The 21,349-nt window shown below is 43.1% G+C and overlaps 1 protein-coding gene across 7 annotated transcripts in view; it reads left to right on the forward strand.

The window, feature by feature from the left end:
• The first annotated feature begins 1,337 nt into the window (after positions 1-1,337).
• LOC129707644 (nuclear receptor subfamily 2 group C member 1-A-like) overlaps positions 1,338-21,349 on the forward strand; it is a 65,730-nt gene continuing 45,718 nt past the window's right edge. For 6 of the 7 annotated variants that reach the window (XM_055652782.1, XM_055652785.1, XM_055652781.1 and 3 more), the window contains exons 1-2: positions 1,338-1,473; positions 13,992-14,126. In XM_055652782.1, the coding sequence (XP_055508757.1) occupies positions 1,363-1,473; positions 13,992-14,126 (246 nt within the window). In that variant the 5' untranslated portion in view covers positions 1,338-1,362. Of the gene's footprint in view, positions 1,474-8,904; positions 9,001-13,991; positions 14,127-21,349 lie in introns of all 7 variants that reach the window. The other variant, XM_055652787.1, reaches the window with a different exon arrangement.

Raw genomic sequence — 21,349 nt, forward strand, 5'->3', positions numbered from 1 at the left:
TATCTATTCCTGATTAAATTTTGTCGTGTTTATATACACATTTTTAATAAAATCCTTCTCACCCCCCCCCCCCAATTCACTCATTTTGTCGCCTCCTGCTGGCCAGCGACCATAATGGCTGCTGGCACCCGCCTCTCGCCACAAAGATGCCATTTAAAAACAGCCGAGAGAAGCCGCCCCATGACCGCCAGCTGTCTCCCCCCCTCTCTCTGTCTCTGCCCTCTCTGTCTCTCTGTCTCTCTGTCTCTCTGTCTCTCTGTCTCTCTGTCTCTCTGTCTCTGTCTCTCCCTCTCCCTCTCCGGAGCACTGCCACCGCGGGCGACGCCCAGTCCGCCGCCTCGTTCGGCATCCTCGGGTCTATCCCCACCCGTGGCCCCCCTCCAGTCCATGCCTGGGCTCGAGCAGAGCCTGGAGCTGGAGCGAGTGACTGCTCCAACCCCCCCCCCCCCCCCCTTCCCCCTTCCTCTCCTTTCACCTCTCCTCCCCTCCTTCCTCCTCCTCCTCCTCCTCGCCCTCTCCCCGCAGATAGAGCAGCAGCCCCCCCCCCCCCCTCCCACAACTGCACTTTGGGGGAACAGACCCAACGGGTCTGCACTTGGTCTAGTTAATTTTAAAAAACTGATTTAATAGGCATAGAGTCATAAAGTGCTACAGTGTGGAAATTGGCCCTTTGGCCCAACTCGCCCACACCGGCCAACAATGTCCCAGCTACACTAGTCCCACCTGCCTGTGCTTGGTCCATAACCCTCCAAATCTGTCTTAACTATGTACCTGTCCAACTGTTTCTTAAAGGATGGGATAGTCCCAGCCTCCTCTGGCAGCTTGTTCTATACACCCACCACCCTCTGTGTGAAAACCATATAACCATATAACCATATAACAGCACGGAAACAGGCCATCTCGACCCTTCTAGTCTGTGCCGAACACATAATCTCCCCTAGTCCCATATAGCTGGAGAGAGCGACTGCTCCAACCCCCCCTTATCACGAACGTTATCACTTGGCTTGCTATTAAATCTTTTCCCCTTCACCTTGAACCTATGTCCTATGGTCCTCAATCCCCTTACTCTGGGTAATAGATTCTGTGCATCTAAGCGATCTTTTCCTCTCATGATTTTGTATACCTCCAAAAGATCTCCCCTCATCCTCCTACGCTCCATGGAATAGAGGCGTTTCAGGTCGAGACCCTTCTTCAGACTGAAGACAGGTCGAGACCTGAAACGTCACCTATTCCTTTTCTCCAGAGATGCTGCCTGACCGGCTGAGTTCCACCAGCTTTGTGTGTCTATCTTGGTTGAATACTTGTTCCGCTGGGGTTTTGTACTCTTTGCTGAATGGTGCTTTCTGACCATGACAGGTTCATATGCATCGGGTGTCTATGGCTGGAAGCCCACCAGTCTCCTTGGCTGAACAGGCTCAAGTAAAGCTCATCACAGTCACTGATGACTTAGTTCAGCAACTAGCTGAGCATCAGGTATGATTTATCGGATTATGGAACAGTTTTTGAATTTGCATGTATGTAAGTAATTAAGTCTGCATTGTGATTTGTTGGACCAGCTGGAAATCGTTCAGGAACAATTCCATATGGCCCATTTTGGTTTAAAACATTATTAATTCACTGGTCGACAATTTATCTCAATAAATTTTGGAAAAAATTGACATTCTATAAATGTTCCACTGCAATTCAATTCACTTTTTAAAATAGCTTTGGTTAACCATACCAGTTCTCCCACTCGTCCCACTGTCTCCGCCTACATTCTTTCTTTGTCCTACCCCCTCCCCTGACATCAGTCTGAAGAAGGGTCTTGACCCTAAATGTCGCCAATTCCATCTCTCCATAGATACTGCCTCACCCACTGAGTTTCTCCAGCATTTTGTGTCTACCTTCGATTTTACCAGCATCTGCAGTTCTTTCTCGCACACACACACACACACACACACTCACACACACACACACACACACACACACACACACACACCCACTCCCACACTCACACACACACACACACACACACACCCACACCCACCCCCACACACACACCCCCCCCACACACACACACACACACACCCCACACACACACTCCACCACACACACACACCCCACACACACACACACCCCACACACACACACCCCACACACCTTTGTCACCTAAAAAAAACATAAATCATGTTCATAAGATATGACCTGCTAACAAAGCCATGCTGACTGCGTCTAAATTGCCCATACACTTCCAAAAGGAAATAAATCCTATCCCGAAGTATCCTCTTCAATAGCTTCCCTGCCACCAATGTGAGGCTCATTGGCCTTTAATTTCCTGAATTATCTCTACATCCCTTCTTAGACAAAAGGAACAATGTTGGCTACTCTCCAGTCCTCTGGGACCTCGCCTGAGGCTGGAGAAGATAAAAAAGATCTTCATCAAGGCTCCGGCAATCTCCTCTCTTGCCTCTATGAATAACATGGGATAAACGCACTGAGCATTTATCCACCATGATGCTCATCAAGAACCACAAGACTACCTCCTTAATCTCAATGTAGAAACAAGGAATTGCAGATCTCAACATGCCCTGGCATATTAGTGCTTCCACACTGATCCCACTATCCTCCAAGGGTCTCGACACGAAACGTCACCCATTCCTTCTCTCCAGAGATGTGTTCACTGCTCCTTAAATGCTCTTCCAATAAAATGCCGGGCACCAGGCTAGCTCTTTTCCCAATACAAGGGCCAGTATTATCCCTCCTCGACTTGGACTATCCACACGCTGTTTTGGCAAACCATCTGGGACACGCCTAACAAACCTTTTGCATTGAATAAGTTCTAGTAAATATTAGGGGAAATTAAATCGAAATCCTCATTAAATCAGAGATAAAAAATAATTTCCTCCAATAATGTTGAACTTGCAGAATCTTTGCCATCTCCGAATCTTCAATTTTTAATGCTCCATTTTCCAATCCAGTTCCTCAAAAATCTTGCACTGTCCAAATAACTAATCAGCTATTTGGCCTTGTACTCGTAGTCATGTTCAAAATCAGCCATGGATAATGTTTTCAAGTTAAACTGCAGGATCCGTCTGCAAGATTCTCCCACCCAGTAGATGATCACAGCAGCAGGGAGGAAGAGTTACCTAGTCTCTGACCTAGCTGTCTTTATCAAGCAGTTTCCATGCAATATGTTGAATGGTTGAAAAACATCATTTTGGGGAAAGAGAAAACTGCATGCTGTGAGATGCCCCGTTAAAGTTGATGTTGATTTTAAGTATAGGGTCCTATTTGTAGTCTGTGGCAGCAAATTTAAAGCAAAACACAAAGCGCTGGAGTAACTCAGCGGGTCAGGCAGCATCCATGGCGGGCATGGATAGGCGACATTATGGGATGGGGCCCTTCATCACAGTGATGGAAGTCTCAACCGGAAATGTCAACAATTATGTCCTCCAGCGATGCTGCCTGACCCGCTGAGTTACTCCAGCGCTTTGTATTTTGTTCAAGATTCTAGCACCTGCAGTTCTTTGGTTCCCTGCAACAAATTTAAGGTTAGGTTGAGAAATTTTGGAGATTGTGCGGTGCTCAGCATTAAATATATATTTGGAGAAACTCAGCGGGTGCAGCAGCATCTATGGAGCGAAGGAAATAGGCAACGTTTCGGGCCGAAACCCTTCTTCAGACCTTTTGTGTACCTTTGATTCTCCAGCATCTGCAGTTCCTTCTTAAACATTAAATATATATTTGTTTTTTTACAATTGAAAAAATCTTGAAAGTTAACTTACTCTGTTGCTATGAAATACAAGGTTAATTTCTACAAGCAGAGAGGATGTTAAAATGTGCTTATTTGTAATATTGGGCTAGTTTTGATCACGGTGTGTCACATGAGGATTATTCAAGCAAGCATTGGAATTCCCAAAGCTCATGCCAATGGGAGTAAATGCATTAGGTTGAGGTGATAGTTGTATTGACCGCACGCTATAACTTAACAGAGAGTTGAGAAGACTGCAAAGGTTACGTTTTAGAATTTGTATCTAAAAGCAGTGTGTAATGAGCATTGAGGTTCCAATAATGGAATCCAGGGATATCTCTTGCTGGTTTGTTATTGGAAGAATAGGGCTGAACATGGATTGATACTTTATTATCACGTGCCACAGTGAAATTCCTCTGCATACCATACACAAGGTATGCAAAGAGTCGCCACATATAGAGCGTTGACAGATTACAAAGTGGTCAATGCAGTTGCCAATAGTCACCTCTTTGTTGTCTCAGCGGCCACGCACACAATCCCAGAGGATTTAGCCAATGAAACTCAAAAATGTTATTGCTTACATTTCTAAAATAAAACCTTTCGTGCTGTAAAAGAGCTGGAGTGAAGATCTTATTTAAAAAAAATTAAATCTTTAAATCTTTATTAAGAAGATCTTTATAAAAATTGCAGTAATTGTTAGCTGTTAAAAAATACTTTTGTCAAATACGAATGAAGCTATCCAATTTCTGTAACTCTGATGCTTCATTGTTAGTGACATGGGATGTTAGTTGAATGCTAAGTTTTAAAGCGCTATATATTTTGGGCTAATATATGAATAAAGCCTTTTAGCTAAATGTAAAAGTAATAAATCAGGCATGAATGCTGAGCAAACTCAGTCTATAAAGAAAATGACAATTACATTTGCAAACATTTGTATGCTGAAGCCAAACAGAGAAAGTCAGTGTGGATTTTGAAATCGTAGCATCATGATTCATGGGAACGTAAAATAAATTAGTCAGTAGGGATACGTAATGGATATGTATTAATATATGTAAATGTATCATCTGGAAGTATTAGCATTTTGTAATACTGCCTTAGTTTAATTTACTAAGCACAGAAACTGCAGATGTGGATTGTCCATCCCACACGGTTGTCAGCAGCCTTCTGTGCTGTTGTAATGTAAGCTCGTCTTTTGTCCGGGCCCATTGCAGCTTCCTGGCGTCAATATTGAATTCCACAACTTCAGGTAACTTGCTTTCTGTCTCCTGTCAGAACCAGCCTCACCATTGGTCTGTGGTTAGGGCTCAGTTTTTCCTCTCTCCGTTAGAACAACTTGACCTGCTGGGCATGTCCTGCAGCCTCAGTATTTCACAACTCTTCCATTCCTTTGCCTGTGCCCCTCACTAACTGCACTCATCTCAAAGCTTTGATAAATAAAAGGCCATGTTCTTTCTGCTGGTTAACCCATTGACCAGATAACCTCAGTTACATTTTATCCCCAGGGCAATCCTGGGCTCACCCCATGACATATTCCTTTTATCCTATTCATCCCATGCCCACCCTCCCTGCAGCTTAATACTAATTTGTTTGCTGCCCTTTCCAGTTGGAACAAAGAGTCTTTGACCTGAAACATTAACTCATTTAATTAACTCATTTAGTTTTTCATTTTGTAGATGCTGGCTGTCTGACCTGCCGAATGCTTTTAATATTTAATGGCTTCAGTTCAGTCTTATTGGTAAATTAACTAACTCATTTTCTCCCCTTCCCTGTTCCGACAAAGGATCTTCAACATGGAATGCTATCCCTGTTTCTCTTCACACAGATGTTGACTGTCCTGATGAGTGTTTCCAGCATTTTCTGACACTGACTGTCCTTGATTAACCACTCTCCAAATGTTGCTTTCTTTCTGCCCCCCCCCCCCCCCCCACAGTGCCTTAACATCTGCGCACCACCAATGTTAGACTGCCTGGGCTGTGCTCACTCGACCAGTATCAGGTCTGAGGAAGGGTCTCGGCCCGAAACGTCACCCATTCCTTCTCTCCAGAGATGCTACCTGAGTTACTCCAGCATTTTGTGACCATCAGGTAAACCAGCATTTGCAGGTCCATCCTACACGTTACTTGACCTTCCCCGTTGCAAACGATGGTCCCTCCAGTACTGTGTCAGTAGACAGCGATGGGTAACAAGAGTCAGAAAATATTTAATTATATTCTAGCAATATGTTTACGTGCAAAACGCTATATCAGTGCACCTCCTTAATTTCAGTGCCCATATCATCATATTTTGTTTTCACTGCACATCTTGTATGTGTATGTGACAAATAAACTTGACTTAACTATTCTGAAGATGCACGGCGAGGATTCTGTCAGAACTCATGGGTTTGTTTTAGCATCCCACATTTCTCAGTCTTTCTTTTCCAATGGAAGTCCTATGTCTGGCTGGCTGAGAATTTACAGCATTTTCTCTCTTTATTTCACATATCCAGCACCTGCTATTTTTTGTGGGGGATTTTCATTTGATGTTGAATTTATTGCTACTTCTATTCCAAGCTTGCTAACCTTGACTTTCTGATCTTCTCTCCAACATGATGCCCTTGGATCCTTTTTGCTTTGTGCTTTCACTTTAAAATAATTTGTTTCCTCATTTTTGCATTTACAACAAAGGACTATCAACTTGAAATGTTTTAACTCTGTTTCTCGTTGCATAGATGCTGCCTGACCTGCTGAGAGTTGTCAGCATTTTCTGGTTTTATTTGAGCTTGACCAAATAGTATAAGAATTGCCATGTCTCCCACTGCAATAAGCTTTTAACATGAAATAGTAGTTTTGAATGGCAAGTCCCTTCTCAGCCAGATGGGCTAGAAAGGGCTCTTATTTCTTGAGTCGTCTTTGTCCCACAACCATTAATAACCTCTACGCTCCTACAGTGATCTTTGGCGAATGCCCAATTTTAATCAATACATCACTGATGGCAATGCCTCTGTCTGGAATTTATTCCTTAAACTTCAGTACTTCGCTCTCAACCTCTTAAATAATCTTTAAAGCCAACCTGTTTGAAGCAATCATCCGTCTGTAAATCCCCTAAAATCGCACGCTGCCTTTGGACCTGTAACTTAAATAAAAGCAGTTTAACTGTATGTTACTTTTCATGAGAATTTTTTTTGTGTCATTTCTTGAAGAACATATCATTTATTTTAGAACCAGGTGTAGGCCGCTCAGTGCTTTGTGACTGCTCCACCATTCAGTAAGATCATGGCTGTTTGTGTACCTAGTCTTTTCTGCACAAACTCCATATCCCTTGATTCCCTTAAAGCAATATATATTGATGTGTTTGGTTGCTGTCGATAGCTGGAAAATTAAACGGTAAAACTGGAGAGATACTCGAACTGCGTTTGGAGTTGAGGCAATTTGACACCGAGGATGTGACCTTTCTAATCATTTTGGCAATAATGTAAATTTGTGTGCGTAATTTTCCGGTGAAATAGTTAATTTATTTTTTAGCTTCTTACAATGTGTCCAGACAGAACAAGCGAGGAAATGTGTATTTACATTGCCTTTGCATCTAGGAGGCTACAATACAAAGTGTCGCACTTAGTGTTGAGTTTTAGTGATAACTAAACCACTTTACTTGGCCTGTTGATTAGGTTTAGATTGTCATTGTTGGCATTATGGGCAAGCAGAAAAGAGAACTGGATACCCAAAAGAACAAGGGAAATAATAACAATTTGAATGTGATGAATAGGCATTGAAATTATAAATGAAATGCATATATTATTCAGAGATGTCCTTCAGAAAAGTGGGGAAAAGCCTTGATGGCTTCATAGATTTAACAGTGCCATTTCCCACACTTTTTTAAAGATAAATAAAATACGTATCTTCCGTCATGATACATTGATTTCCTGCAAACATTGCAATCATTTCTGAGGTAATATTTTGAATACTGTGCATACATTTAGACACCCTGGGTTGGTAGGAATGCTGAAAAGCTGGCAAGAAATGGTATATTTGCAGAAATAATTGTTATTTTCTCGATTAATAGATTTATTAGATATGACTGTACTTGGTAACCAGCACATAAATACAAATAGGATAATTATGTTGGCTGGTGAGTCCCCAACTAGAAAGCAGCACATCAATATTAATGAACATGGGAATCAGTTTCCCTGGCGAGAAAGCTGGAGACGGATGTGGAGTTAGAAATTGGTTCACGCTGGAAATATATAAGTAAATAGAGCCACTGTGACTGAGTGAAGGTGATACCAAAAAATCATGTGCATACTTCATTTGTAATGTTTCCGAATTGTGGCCACTGCCAACACCATTCTTTATCTCATTTCTGCATATACACGTTATGCTATTTCTACGGCAGTTAGCCGACACTGACTGAACCTAAGATTGCATCTCTCAAATGGGAGCTGTTCATTGTCTCCCGTCTCTGGCTCTTCTGACTTTGGCAAGGTTGGTGCAAGCATTGGAAGACCAGCATCTAGAGCTGCCCCCCCCCAGCTTTTGCATACGGTTGTGGATTCTCAAGTGGAAGAGGTAGTAATGAGGACATGCAGGAAGCTATTCCGGTCCATTGTGAAATGCCGTTGGAAGATGTTTTAACTGTGGTCCACTACCCGAATTTTTCACCAAGGATGTTCTGCCTGAAGAAGCTTCCTCATGTGGTTTAGATCAGTGAATACATCATTAAATCCCACATCACACATGGTTCCCCGCAATCACTGTATAACAATTTCTGACAATTACAGTTCGTACCTCCACTTTCACATCCTCAAAAGCTCACCATTATTCAGCTTGCACCCATATCTATAGCCTTGTGTATATGTTGCCAATCTTTCTGTTCTAATGGACACTTCGCTCAGATACATCAAAGTAGACTTGGCAACCCACTTCCCTTCCTGCAGTAGGAGACGGCACATAATCTCTGCCGGCAACAATGGACTGACAGTGATCAGTTGTCCGCTTGCTGTCGAAGACACTTTGCCAAGTTGCTGTCCTCCATTTCATAGATGGTTCACACTGCAGCCACTGTGTACAGTCTCATGGCAGTGAATGTTCAGGGTGTTGATTAGGGAACCCACAACTGGACTGTTTTATCCTAAATTGAAGTTGAGTGTCTTCCAAGCAAGTGAAGAATGTTCTTTTACAACCCTGACTTGTGCCTTGCAGATGAGGAAAAGGCTTTCTGAAGTCAGGAGTTGAATTCCTCGCTGCAGAATACACAGCCTCTGATCTGCTCTGCAAGCCACGGTATTAAAGATCCTGGTAAGTTTCTGGTCAGTGACCATTTCCAGGATGCAAGTGGTGGGATTTTGGCGATGGTGTTGCTGTTGGAAATCAAGGGGAGATCTTTAGATTTGTTCCTTTAGAGATGATCCATTGCTTTGTGCTTGATTTGCATGAGCCCAAAACACAATGCTGTGCAGGTCTTGCTCTACGCTGACACATAGTGCTTCATTCTTTGAGTTTTGAAAATGTTAAATTGGCTCCTTAACCAAATTGAAGGTTTTTTTTCCCAACCCAAGCAGAGGGCCTTTCTTCATCTACTGTTCTGATTGTATTCCTACTGCTTTTCCTCCACTCCTCTGCACTTCTCCTCGCTGATGTGCTGCAGTCAAAGACCGTGCCCACGTACAGACAAATCTATTTGAGATATAACAGGTGACAACGTATCCTGTAGTTGTTGTCGTAATCAGAATGGTATTTTCTCTCTCTGCCATGTTCTAGTATTCTCCCTAGTTTTCCTCACACAAATGAAGAGTGTAATGTAGATGGGACATGTTGGTCGGTGTGGGCAAGTTGGGCTGAATGGCCTGCTTCCACCTTGTATGAGCCCATGACTAAATGATCAGCAAAGACGACTGCAACCTGGTTTGGTATCAAGAGCCGTGGATTTAAGGGCTGGTCCTATTCCATGTTGGTCTAGCGTGATAGCTGAAATATGATGGATAGAACAAACTACTAAAGATACAAGGTATCTTTTTAGCTTCCCAAATGACTCGCAGTCTCAACTTGAACTTTTCATGATAATAAACTAATTTTAATGTTTGCTGAGTGAAGCCTCTTGCATTTCTGAAGAGGTGGTTGTTCCCGTGCAGAGTGTTTAATGGGACGTTTGTTGTCCACTTTGTTGCTTCCTGAATTAGAGGAAGGCCTAATGCCTTGGTGAGACTGTCTGTCCACGTTATCTGGAGGAGTTGTGGAGTTCTCCTCCCTTCATTCAGAGATGCTGAATGCAACATGTGGCTGATATTTGCCACATGTCCCTGGAATGAAGATGAAGTCAACCTTCACTGCCACTGACAGGGACTGCCAAGCCTGCATGTCTAGAGCTCGACCTACAGCATGGAAGATCCCAGAGACTAGTTTGTTTCCAGCCACATTGCTACTTCGTCAATTAGAAAAATGACCCTTACCCCCTATAGACCCTTGGAGAATACGTTCCCCAGGATAAAGTTCTTCTAAAGATAGACACTAAATGCTGGAGTAACTCAGCAGGACAGGCAGCATGTCTGGAGAGAAGGAATGGGTGACAGGTCGGGTCGAGACCCTTCTTCAGACTATTCTTCTCCCCTTCTTTAGACTATACTTTAGACTTCAGAGATATAGCGCGGAAACAGGCCCTTCAGACAACCGAGCCCGCAATGACCAGCGATCGCCTCGTACACTAAAACTATCCTACACACTAGGGGCAATTTTACAACTTGCCAAAGCCATTTAACCGACAACCCTGTACGTCTTTGGAATGCGGGAGGAAACCGGAGGAAATCCACGCGGTCATGGGGCGAACGTACAGATAGCACCCATAATCAGGATCGATGCCAGGCCTCTGGCGCTGTAAGGCAGCAACTCTACCTCTGTGCCACTGTGCCGCCCTTTCTTCTGGCTCTATGGCATGATGGACTCACCTCCTGCCTTCTCTCCTTTTGCTTCTCTCAGATATGCTACAGCCTAATATACAGTAGATCAACCTTGTTGTTGGGTCAGAATGGATACCCATGCAGCTTGGGTTTGTTCTGATCTCAACACTCATATCTTTAAATGGTATGGGAGGGCTTTTTCTTCTTGCTGGGTGGATCTGGTGGTTGGCATGTGGTTCACACTGATGGACATGGACAATTAAACATAATCGTCAGATCGGCATTGTGTGAGGTTTACCATCGTTGTATATGATTCAATCTTGAACAATTCGAGGTGTTGCACTATGTATTACAGGCTGCATACCTGCAGCTGCAGTGCTGTGTGGAGGATAGTGAGCAACTAAAGCAGTCCAGTCCTCATGCCCCCAGTAGAAATAAAATGAATCAGTCATTTGAAAGAATGGACTTAATTTCTACACCTCAGCAGTTTGAGGAGCAAGGATAATTTGTCTTGAATAAAATGCTTTCTGATTAAATCAACAGCTTGGCATGGAATTCACAGCACACAGATGTCCATTTGGCCTGTCTGTTTGCTGTCACGGGAGGAAGGATGGAGGAAGGATGGTTATGCTTAAAGTGACTTGCCTCTCACTCTGTTTCGTCAAATTGCTGTGCATCCTTCTTTTGTTCCGTTCTCTTATTTGGTTAGCTTCCCCCTGAACAGCCATCTTGACGAATATTCTTGTTGCAAAAGGAATATCCTGTCGATTCTGGACATCTGAAGTAATGGCACAAACTACTGGGAACACTCAGAAGGTCAGGGAGCACCTGTGCAGAGATAAGCAATGTTTGCAGTCAATCCTTCATCAGTACTGGGAAACATTTTGGAAATGAAACAAGATTTAAACTGGTAACAGAAGTGGTGATGCTGTATGGATCAGACACATGGAAAACAACAAAAAAGACACTACAAACAGGTTGCAAACATTCATTAACACCTGCCTTAGGACAATACTTAACATCTGGTGGAGAGACAAAGTAAGCAACGTGAACCTGTGGAAAAGAACAAGCCAGGAGCCCATTGACTTTCAAATCCGAAATTACAAATGGAGTTGGATTGGACACACCCTCAGGAAACCTGCCACAAACATCACCCGGCAAGCCCTGAAATGGAACCCCCCAAGGAAAAAGGAAAAGAGGTCTCCCCAGGAACAGCTGGAGAACAGGTGTCCAGACAGAAATGTCTGAGAGTGGCCTCAACTGGGGACTCAATCTTGAAAGAACTGCTAACAACTGAGTGAGGTGGAGGACATTTGTCAATGGCCTATGCTCCCCAGAGGAGCAAAGGGCTTAAGAAGAAGGAGAAGTAAGAAGAAGAAGTTGGGAGGTGAAGCAAGACAGAGGGCAAATTCTGTGATACTAGGGATTCACGGATACAATGGTGTGCCAGATGAAAGAAGCAATAAAAACATGTCCGGAGCTGGTGCAAATAGAAAGAGATGAGTGATTAGCACCATACCAGATGAGAGGATAAAATGAATCATTGTACAGGGACCTTGCACTTCTTCACGATGGAATAGCTATTGAACTCTTCCAACGATGTGGGCTGTTCACAATGTGGTCTCTTCCACATTGGAAAAAATAATTGGGTGCCTGATCATAAGAGATAGGTGCAGATTAGGCCATTCGGCCCATCAAGTCTGCTCAGCCATTCAATCATGGCTGATTTGTCTCTCCCTACTAACCCCATTCTCCTGCCTTCTTCCCATAACTTATGACACCTGTACTAATCAAGAATCTATCTATCTCTGCCTTAAATACACTGACTTGGCCCCCACAGCCTTCAGTGGCCAGACTTGTAGAACACCCCGTACCTGCAAGGGTGACCTTGAGCTTCCATTTGTCTGGGACTTTAATGTTATCATCTTCTATCACCTCACTGTATTTGGTCTTGTACAGCCTGGCATAGTACAAGCTTTGAAGATGATGTATTGAATTCACCTAGTTCAGGTTAATCAAGCTTTCGTCTCAAATGATCAAAATTCAGTTTCTATTTCTCCTTTTCTGCTTTTTCAGGTTGTTCGTTAACTCATGTTTACACCTCCACATTTTTTTTCAGCTGGCTTCACCATCCCCGGTCATTCTATATATGAACGTACATGCAGATTAAGAGGAGGAGTCGCCCACTTGGCTTCTCAAGCCTCCCATTCCACTCAGTAAGATCTGGTTGTAACTTCAGCACCATAAACCAATGCCATTCTTCAACCATGCTATTTATCAAGAAACTATCTATATTCAAAGACTTTCCTTCCACTGCCATTTGCACAAGAAAGTTTGAAAGACTCGGGATCCTCTGAGAGGAAATATTTTGACTCATCGAAATCCTAATTAGATGGATATCACATTTTTAAACAGTGACCTCTAGATCTTGTATGGTTCAGTCAAATCCCCTGTCACTCTTTTCAAATCCAGTAGGTGCGATCCAGTCCAAATTGTCTTTATAATTTACATTTTTAATTTCAATCTTATAAATCTCTTCGAACTGCTTATATCGTTCCTTAAATAAGACCGATAGTATTCACAGTACTTCAGATACAATACACTGTATATGCCCTGTGTAATCAAAGCGTAACCTTACGTCACCCAGTCACACAGCTTCCCTTTTGTTCTCTTTCTTTCCCACTTCTGCAATTTAAAATGTGTTTCCGTTTTAATTTTCCTTCCCGGTTCAAGCCAAAGTCATTGAGCTGAAACATTATGTTTAAGAAAGAACTGCAGATGCTGGTAAAAAATTGAAGGTAGACAAAAATGCTGGAGAAACTCTGCGGGTGCGGCAGCATCTATGGAGCGAAGGAAATAGGCAACATTTTCGGTCGAAACCCTTTTTCAATTTGATGCTCCATAGATGCTGCCTCACCCGCTGAGTTTCGTCTACCTGAGCTGAAACGTTAATTCTGTTTCTCCCTCCACAGATGCTGCCTGACCTGCTGAATACTTCCAGCATTTTTTTAAAATATGCTGTCGCATCACATTTGTCTTAAAATGAGAATACACTTAATTTCAAACTTATAATATTTAGAGTCTTTGATTTGAGCTTGTTTTTCCACATGAAGTTTTCACCGAGAACTGTAATTCTCGAATGAGATGCACTTTCCATGCTTTAATAAACAGCTATACAATAGTGGATCAGGCTACCTTGCTTTTGGTTGAGTGGGGAGCTGGGTCTTGAACCGCTATTGTGGAAAGCAAGAGGAAAAGAATGTGGGGCAGGATGGCATCCTTTAAATCTCCATCTTCAATGGACAAAGATGCTATATTTTAAAGAAATAGATATGGTTAGAAGTGCCTTTATTGATTTATTTTTTTACTGTATATTTCCTGGCAACTTCCTCACAGGTCTCCCACTCTCAAGGGATATTATCCACTGTAGCTCCAGGAACTGTAATAGGACGACCAATAATGACCAGCACCCCACAGAGGATTCAGATTGTTCCCACAGACTCTGGTGTCACAGTAGCACAGCGCATTCAGGTAGAATTTCTCTTACTAAAATGTGGTGAACTAACTTAAAAGTTGCATGTTCTCGAGCATTAAAATACTGTAAACTTGCTCCATCCCTAATGGAAACAAGTTTCAGTCTTAATAAAAAAAAAGTGATGACATGTAATGGGTTAAAATGTCCACTTTCCTTCCTCGTCCATGTGATGTCTTTCTCCCGGTGTTTCATAATACATGAACTATTTCAGTGGTTATTGATGTTTTTTACAGGCAGAACTCCTGATCGGGGCAGTATTGCTGCAAACAAATACTGCGCAAGCTGAAAGTTTAGAATGAGAAATAAAAATGCTGGGGGGTTTTCTCGAAGAGGTGGGATCTGTACACGCTGGACAGGTTATATCTGGATTGGAACGGGTCGAACGTTCTTGTGGGGAGATTTGTCAGTGCTTTTGTGGAGGGTATAAACTAATTTGGCCAGGGAATGGGGCACAGAATATATTTACAATTGGGGGGGGGGGAGTGGTGTGACAGGGACATAGATAGGTAGAAGGTTATAGAAAGCAGAAGGTTAATACATGGCATGATAAGGTATGATGGAAGAATGCAAGGCTAAATTTCATTGATTTTAATGTAAAGAGACTGAAGAAACCAAGAGCATTAGTTTGCATGAGGAAAATTGGTGAAACATGGTTGCAAGAAGGTCAACTCGACAGAATCTCCATGTGTAATGAGGCGATGAAAAAGAGAGCAGGAGAGATATGCGTCAAACTCGGGCATGGTGGCGCAGCGGTAGAATTTCTGCCTTACAGCGCCAAAGACCTGGGTTTGATCCTGACTACGGGTGCTGTCTGTACAGAGTTTGTACACTCTCCCCATGACCTGGGTGGGTTTTCTCTGGGGAGCTCCTGTTTCCTCCCACACTCCAAAGGCATGCAGGCTTGTAGGTTAATTGGCCTGGTATAAATATAAATTGCCCCCAGTGTGTTCAGGATAGTGTTAGTGTGCGGGGATCGCTGGTTGGGGCAGACTCAGTGGACCGAACGACCTGTTTCCGCACTGTACCTCTAAACTTATGTAGAATGCTGTTCATCGATTACAGCTCAGCATTCAACACCATTATTCCATCAAAACTGATCACCAAACTCGGTAACCTGGGCATCGACCCCTCCCTCTGCAACTGGATACTGGACTTTCTAACCAACAGACCCCAGTCTGTGAGGTTAGACAAGCACACCTCTTCAACCCTCACCCTGAACACCGGCGTTCCTCAGGGCTGTGTGCTGAGCCCCCTCCTCGACTCCCTCTTCACCTATGACTGCACACCTGTACATGGTACTAACACCATCATCAAGTATGCAGATGATACAACGGTGATTGGCCTCATCAGCAACAACGATGAGCTGGCCTACAGGGAGGAGGTCCAGCACTTAGCAGCATGGTGCGCTGACAACAACCTGGCCCTTAACTCCAAGAAGACCAAGGAGCTCATTGTAGACTTCAGGAAGTCCAGAGGCGGCACGCACACCCCCATCCACATTAACGGGACGGAGGTGGAACGTGTTTCTAGCTTCAGGTTCCTGGGAGTCAACATCTCCGATGACCTCTCTTGGACCCACAATACCTCTACTCTGATCAAGAAGGCTCATCAGCGTCTCTTCTTCCTGAGGAGACTGAAGAAGGTCCATCTGTCTCCTCGGAACCTGGTGAACTTCTACCGCTGCACCATCGAGAGCATCCTTACCAACTGCATCACAGTATGGTATGGCAACTGCTCTGTCTCCGACCGGAAGGCACTGCAGAGGGTGGTGAAAATTGCCCAACGCATCACCGGTTCCACGCTCCCCTCCATTGAGTCTGTCCAAAGCAAGCGCTGTCTGTGGAGGGCGCTCAGCATCGCCAAGGACTGCTCTCACCCCAACCATGGACTGTTTACCCTCCTACCATCCGGGAGGCGCTACAGGTCTCTCCGTTGCCGAACCAGCAGGTCGAGGAACAGCTTCTTTCCGGCGGCTGTCACTCTACTAAACAACGTACCTCGGTGACTGCCAATCACCCCCCCCCGGACACTTATTATTTATTTTTTATTCAAATCGTTTGCTATGTCGCTCCTCAAGGGAGATGCTAAATGCATTTCGTTGTCTCTGTACTGTACACTGACAATGACAATTAAAATTGAATCTGAATCTGAATCTGAACTAAAAAAAATGGGACCAGCTTAGACGGGCATGGATGGATTGGGCCAAAGGTCCTAGTTCCATGCTCTATAATAAGTAATAACAAACTTTATTTCGGACTCAGGTTCCAGACAAGGGACAACATTACATAAAAATACATTGCATATAAAAACATCTGAAAATATATATAAAATCCGAGTATATCACACAAAAGCATCATAAATTATATATTTAATAAAAAACACAATACATGAATAAAGACCCAGAATAAAAAGGAATGATCAATGTCCTACAACGGGACAACGATACCAGTGTCTCCACAATTGGGATTCGTAGCATGTAGTGCTAAACTTTATGCCACAAGGCCACAATAATTACATTTTTAGAGTCATTATCCTGCAAATGATCCTGCAAATGAATTTATATATATGATTTCTTAGGATAGCTTCTAAAGTACTGACTCCTGCAGCCACAAACATGTTACTAGCACTACACCATCTAGGTTTCCTTAGCAGTGTTCTCATGGCATCATTGTAGGACACCTTTAGTCTCTGCAAGCTTGTCTTTCTGTAGTATAGAGTGGTGTGCAATATGCTCTTAACAGCGACATCTTCACCACATCTATACACACACCAAACTTATGCAAGAGAATATTTGCCTGTACATACAGCATACGTTATTGCCTATAAATATCCTCATCTGTCATTTGTTCTGTAATAAAATGCCCTAGATATTTTATCTTATTACAGACACTAAGATTATTGTCAGATAATTTAAAATCAGGACATTTTAGACATTTATCCTCTTTGGTTTTACAGATCATAACAGCACTCTTACTAGCATTATATTTAATATCATGTTCCACACCATACACAGAACATATAGTAAGGAGCGGCTGGAGACCAGCGCTAGATGGACTAAAGATCACAAGACCTTCTGCATACATAATATGGTTCACTAAAATATTACCAATCATGCACCCAGTATTACAGGCTTTCAATTGTTTGGACAGTTCATCAATATAAAGATTAAAAAGGACTGGGGCCAAACCCCCCCTTGTCTAACACCATTGCTAACCCCAAATGGGGCTGAGACCCTATTGCCCCATTTTATTTGCATAGTCTGGTGGGCATACCAGTAAGCCAGAATTCTCACAATGTATTTAGGCACCACTTAATACATTTAATATGTATTTGACATTTTAACAAACAGCTTTCTGTGATTAACACGATCAAAGGCTTTGGAAGCATCAATAAAGCACATACGAATTGAAGTCTTTGCCTCTATATTTGTTTACAATCTCCTTTGGGCCATATATGCACGTCAGTCCATGTTTAGCTTTAAAACCTAACTGGTTATCTGTGGAGTTAACAAATTCATTTACTCTATCCAGCAGAACTCTTTTTAAGACTTTTAACAATATGCTGGCTAAAGCTATGGGCCTGTAATTATTTAGGCTGCCTACTTTACCAGCTTTGTCCTTAATGACCGGCACTACCAGAACAGACAACATTGAGTCTGGTTACAAGTCATGGATCATAAAGCCAGTGAAACAAATAGCAAGGACTATGACTCTGACATTCTAATACTAATTAAGGAGTTCATTATTGCAGGAGGTTCAAAGAGTTATGGTCCGGGGATCCAGGGCACTATGGCAAACTGGTTGAGGCACATATTTCTGAGGGGTGGGGATAGGATAGACTGCAAGAAGCTGTTCAAGATACTGGGGTAGAGATTTAGCTGGGATATTAGGGAGAATATCTTCACCCAGAGAGAGTAGGAAGTATCTGCAATGCACAGTCCAAGAACATGGTTGAGGCTGGGTCACTGACCGTACTTACAGTAACTGTCCAGAGAAACACTTGAATTGTTTAGGCATCGAAGGCTATGAGGCAAGTGCTTGGAGATAGGATTAATACAGAAGGGTATCCATGGGTCACTGTAGACAAGTTGGGGCAAATGTATTGGTTCCATGCTGGATGGTTGCAGAATCTTTCATCAAGAAGGACAACAGGTATAAGCTTGGTAATTAAAAGCACTTAATTCTAACATCAATGGTGGAGAAGTCATTGGGATAAAATAGCCGAGGGACAGGATTAATCTGCTGTTGGAAAGGAAGGGAAGTATCAAGGATGGTCTGTCTGTGTGGCTTAGTTAGGGAGACCAATTTGATTGAATTTCTTCCATAGAGGTAACAAAGCCCCTTCATGAGCGCTCTGTACTCGATGTGGTCTACATGGACTTGGGGAAAGCCTTTGATAAAGTCCCACGTAGGGAAACTGGTCCAAAAGGCAAGAGCCCATGGGCTTTGTGTCAAGTTGAATCCAAAACGGGTTTGATTGTAGGGGACAGAGGGTAATCATGCAGCATTATTTTTGTGATTCGAAGCTATGACCACAGGGATTAGTGCTAGAATTTTTAGTTATTTGTATTAACAATTTGGATTTACATGTCAGACATATGATTGGTAAGTTTGCAGAAGACGTGCAAATTGGTGTTGTTTTTAGTGAGCAGGATACAAATGATATTGATGTTTGTGCAAAATGAGCAGAGCAAAGTCGGATGGAATTTAATCCTGATGCATATGAGATGATGCATTTATGAGGTCTATACGGCTACAACATAATTAATGGTAAAAGGCTCTAGGGCATTTTGCAGAACAGCAGATGTGCAAATCTAAGGATTCCTGAAGGTGGATAAGGTGGTGAAGAAGACATATGCAATACTTGTCTTCATTAGCCTACAAGGAACAAGGACAGCTGAGGTAAAGTACACGTCTGGTCACTGCGCTATAAGAAGGGTGTGATAAATACTAGCGAGGGTGCGGAGCAGATTCATCAGGATGCTGGCTGGTATGCTGCGCCTTTAGGAGTGATTGGAGCACCTGGATGTATTTGCCTTTGAGCAGAGCAAGCTAAAGTAAGTCTGAGAGTGGTGTACAATATAATGAGATGCATAAATAAGGTGGATAGTCGGATCTTTTTTCCCGGAGCAGAGGTGCAAAAGCAAAGGTACGACAGAGGAGATGTCATTGAAATGATTCATGATCACTGCGCTGACATCTGAGAGAATGGGAAAAGCGTTATCACTTAAAGGGTGATTGCAATCTGAAACACACTTATTGAGAGAGTAGTGGAGGCAGCGATTCTGACATTTAAGAGTCCAGACAAAAACCTCTGTTGCCAAGGCATAGAAAGCTGTGGGTTAAGTGTTGGTTATTGATATTTGTATCGATGTTACTAGTTGGTTGCCATGGCCTTGGAGGGACAAAGAGCCTGTTTCTATGCTGTATGACCCTATGATTCCGAGTACTCAGAAAGGAATTTGTGTTTGGAAAGTTTAATAGGGTCCTTGTAGTGGGTTTAAGGTGAAGGGGTAAGGGTTATTAGGTACCTGAGGAGTAACGTTTTCACACAAAGGGTGGTAGGTGTATGGAACGAGCTGCCAGAGGAGGAAGTTGAGGCTGGGACTATTCCAACAAAGGTATGACAGAGGAGATGTCATTGAGAAACAGTTAGACAGGTACATGGATAGGACAGATTTGGAGGGATATGGGCCAAACGCAGGCAGGTGGAACCAGTGTAGCTGTGACGTGTTCGCCGGGTGTAGGCAGGTTGGGCCGAATGGCCTGTTTCCACACTGTATCACCCTATGACTGAGTAAGTAACTAGCAGTGTGTGCAAATAAAGGCAAACAAGTCGATATAGTGCAAATAAATTTCCCAAAGGCATCATTTGATAAGGTACCATACAAGGTACCAAGATTACAATGGAATCATTCTTGGTGTTGAGGTGAGTAAAGTGGAATAGTGAAAACAGAGCAAGATTAATTGTTGCTTTCAGTACAACAAACTAAATAGTGGAGTATCACAGGGATCACTGCAGTGACATCAATTATTTACATTTAATATTAATGACTTAGAAGGGGGGGATTACGCATAATTCATCCAATTTTGCTACAGCATGAAAATAGATGCAAAATTAACTAAGAACCTGAAACGGAACATTGACTAAGTAGAAAGAGGCAGCTGATGAAGTCCAATGTGGGGACATTTCAAGTTTGTTTCGGTAGGAAGTTTAGAAGATGATAAGACAGTGAGACGAAAGAATGCTGTTGTTCACAGAGAGCCGAGTGTCCTGCTGTCGGCAACCAAACTAGATGCAGGTACAGCAAGTAATCAGGAAGGGAAAATTAATGGTGCCCTTCAATGCAAGAGGGATGGAGTAGGTGTCCTGTTGTAATTGTATTGATCTTTGCTAAGATTATCTGTGGAGCAGACAAAATGTGGAAGAAGGAACTGTAGATGCTGGTTTAAACCGAAGATAGACACAAAAAGCTAAAGAAACTCAGTGGGACAGGCAACATCTCTGGAGAGAATGAATGGGTGACATTTCGGGTCGAGACCCTTCTTCAGACTGGTTAGGGATAAGTGAAATGAGAAATATAGACAGAGATGTGGAGAGATAAAGAACAATGAATGTAAGATGTGCAAAAAAGTAAAGATGATAATGGAAACAGGCCATTGGTAGCTGTTTGAAGGGAGAAAATGAGAAGCTTGGGTGGGGGAGGGATAGAGAGAGGGAGATAGAAACCCGGGCTACCTGAAGTGAGATAAATCAATATTCATACCACTGGGCTGTAAGCTGCGAAAATGAAATATGAAATGCTGCTCCTACAATTTGCGTTTAGCCTCACTCTGACAATTGTGGAGACCGAGGACAGAAAGGTCCGTGTAGGAATGGGAAGGAGAATTAAAGTGTCCAGCAACCGGGAGATCAGGTTGGTTCATGTGGGCTGAGCAAAGATGTTCCGTGAAGCAATCGCACAGTCTGCGTTTGAGTCCACATCTTGCACAACGGATACAGTAGATGAGGCTGGAGGAGGTGCAAGTGAACCTCTGCCTAACCTGAAAGGACTGTTGGGGCCCCTTGACAGAGTCGAGGGAGAAGGTATAACGACAGGTGTTGCATCTTCTGCGCTTGCAGGGGAAGGTACCTGGGAAGGGGGTGGTTTGGGTGGGATGGGATGAGTTAACCAGGGAGTTATGGATGGAATTGTCTCTGTAGAAGGCGGAAAGATGTG

This window comes from Leucoraja erinacea, chromosome 22, assembly GCF_028641065.1.
Source record: "Leucoraja erinacea ecotype New England chromosome 22, Leri_hhj_1, whole genome shotgun sequence".
Classification (NCBI taxonomy): Eukaryota; Metazoa; Chordata; class Chondrichthyes; order Rajiformes; family Rajidae; genus Leucoraja; species Leucoraja erinaceus.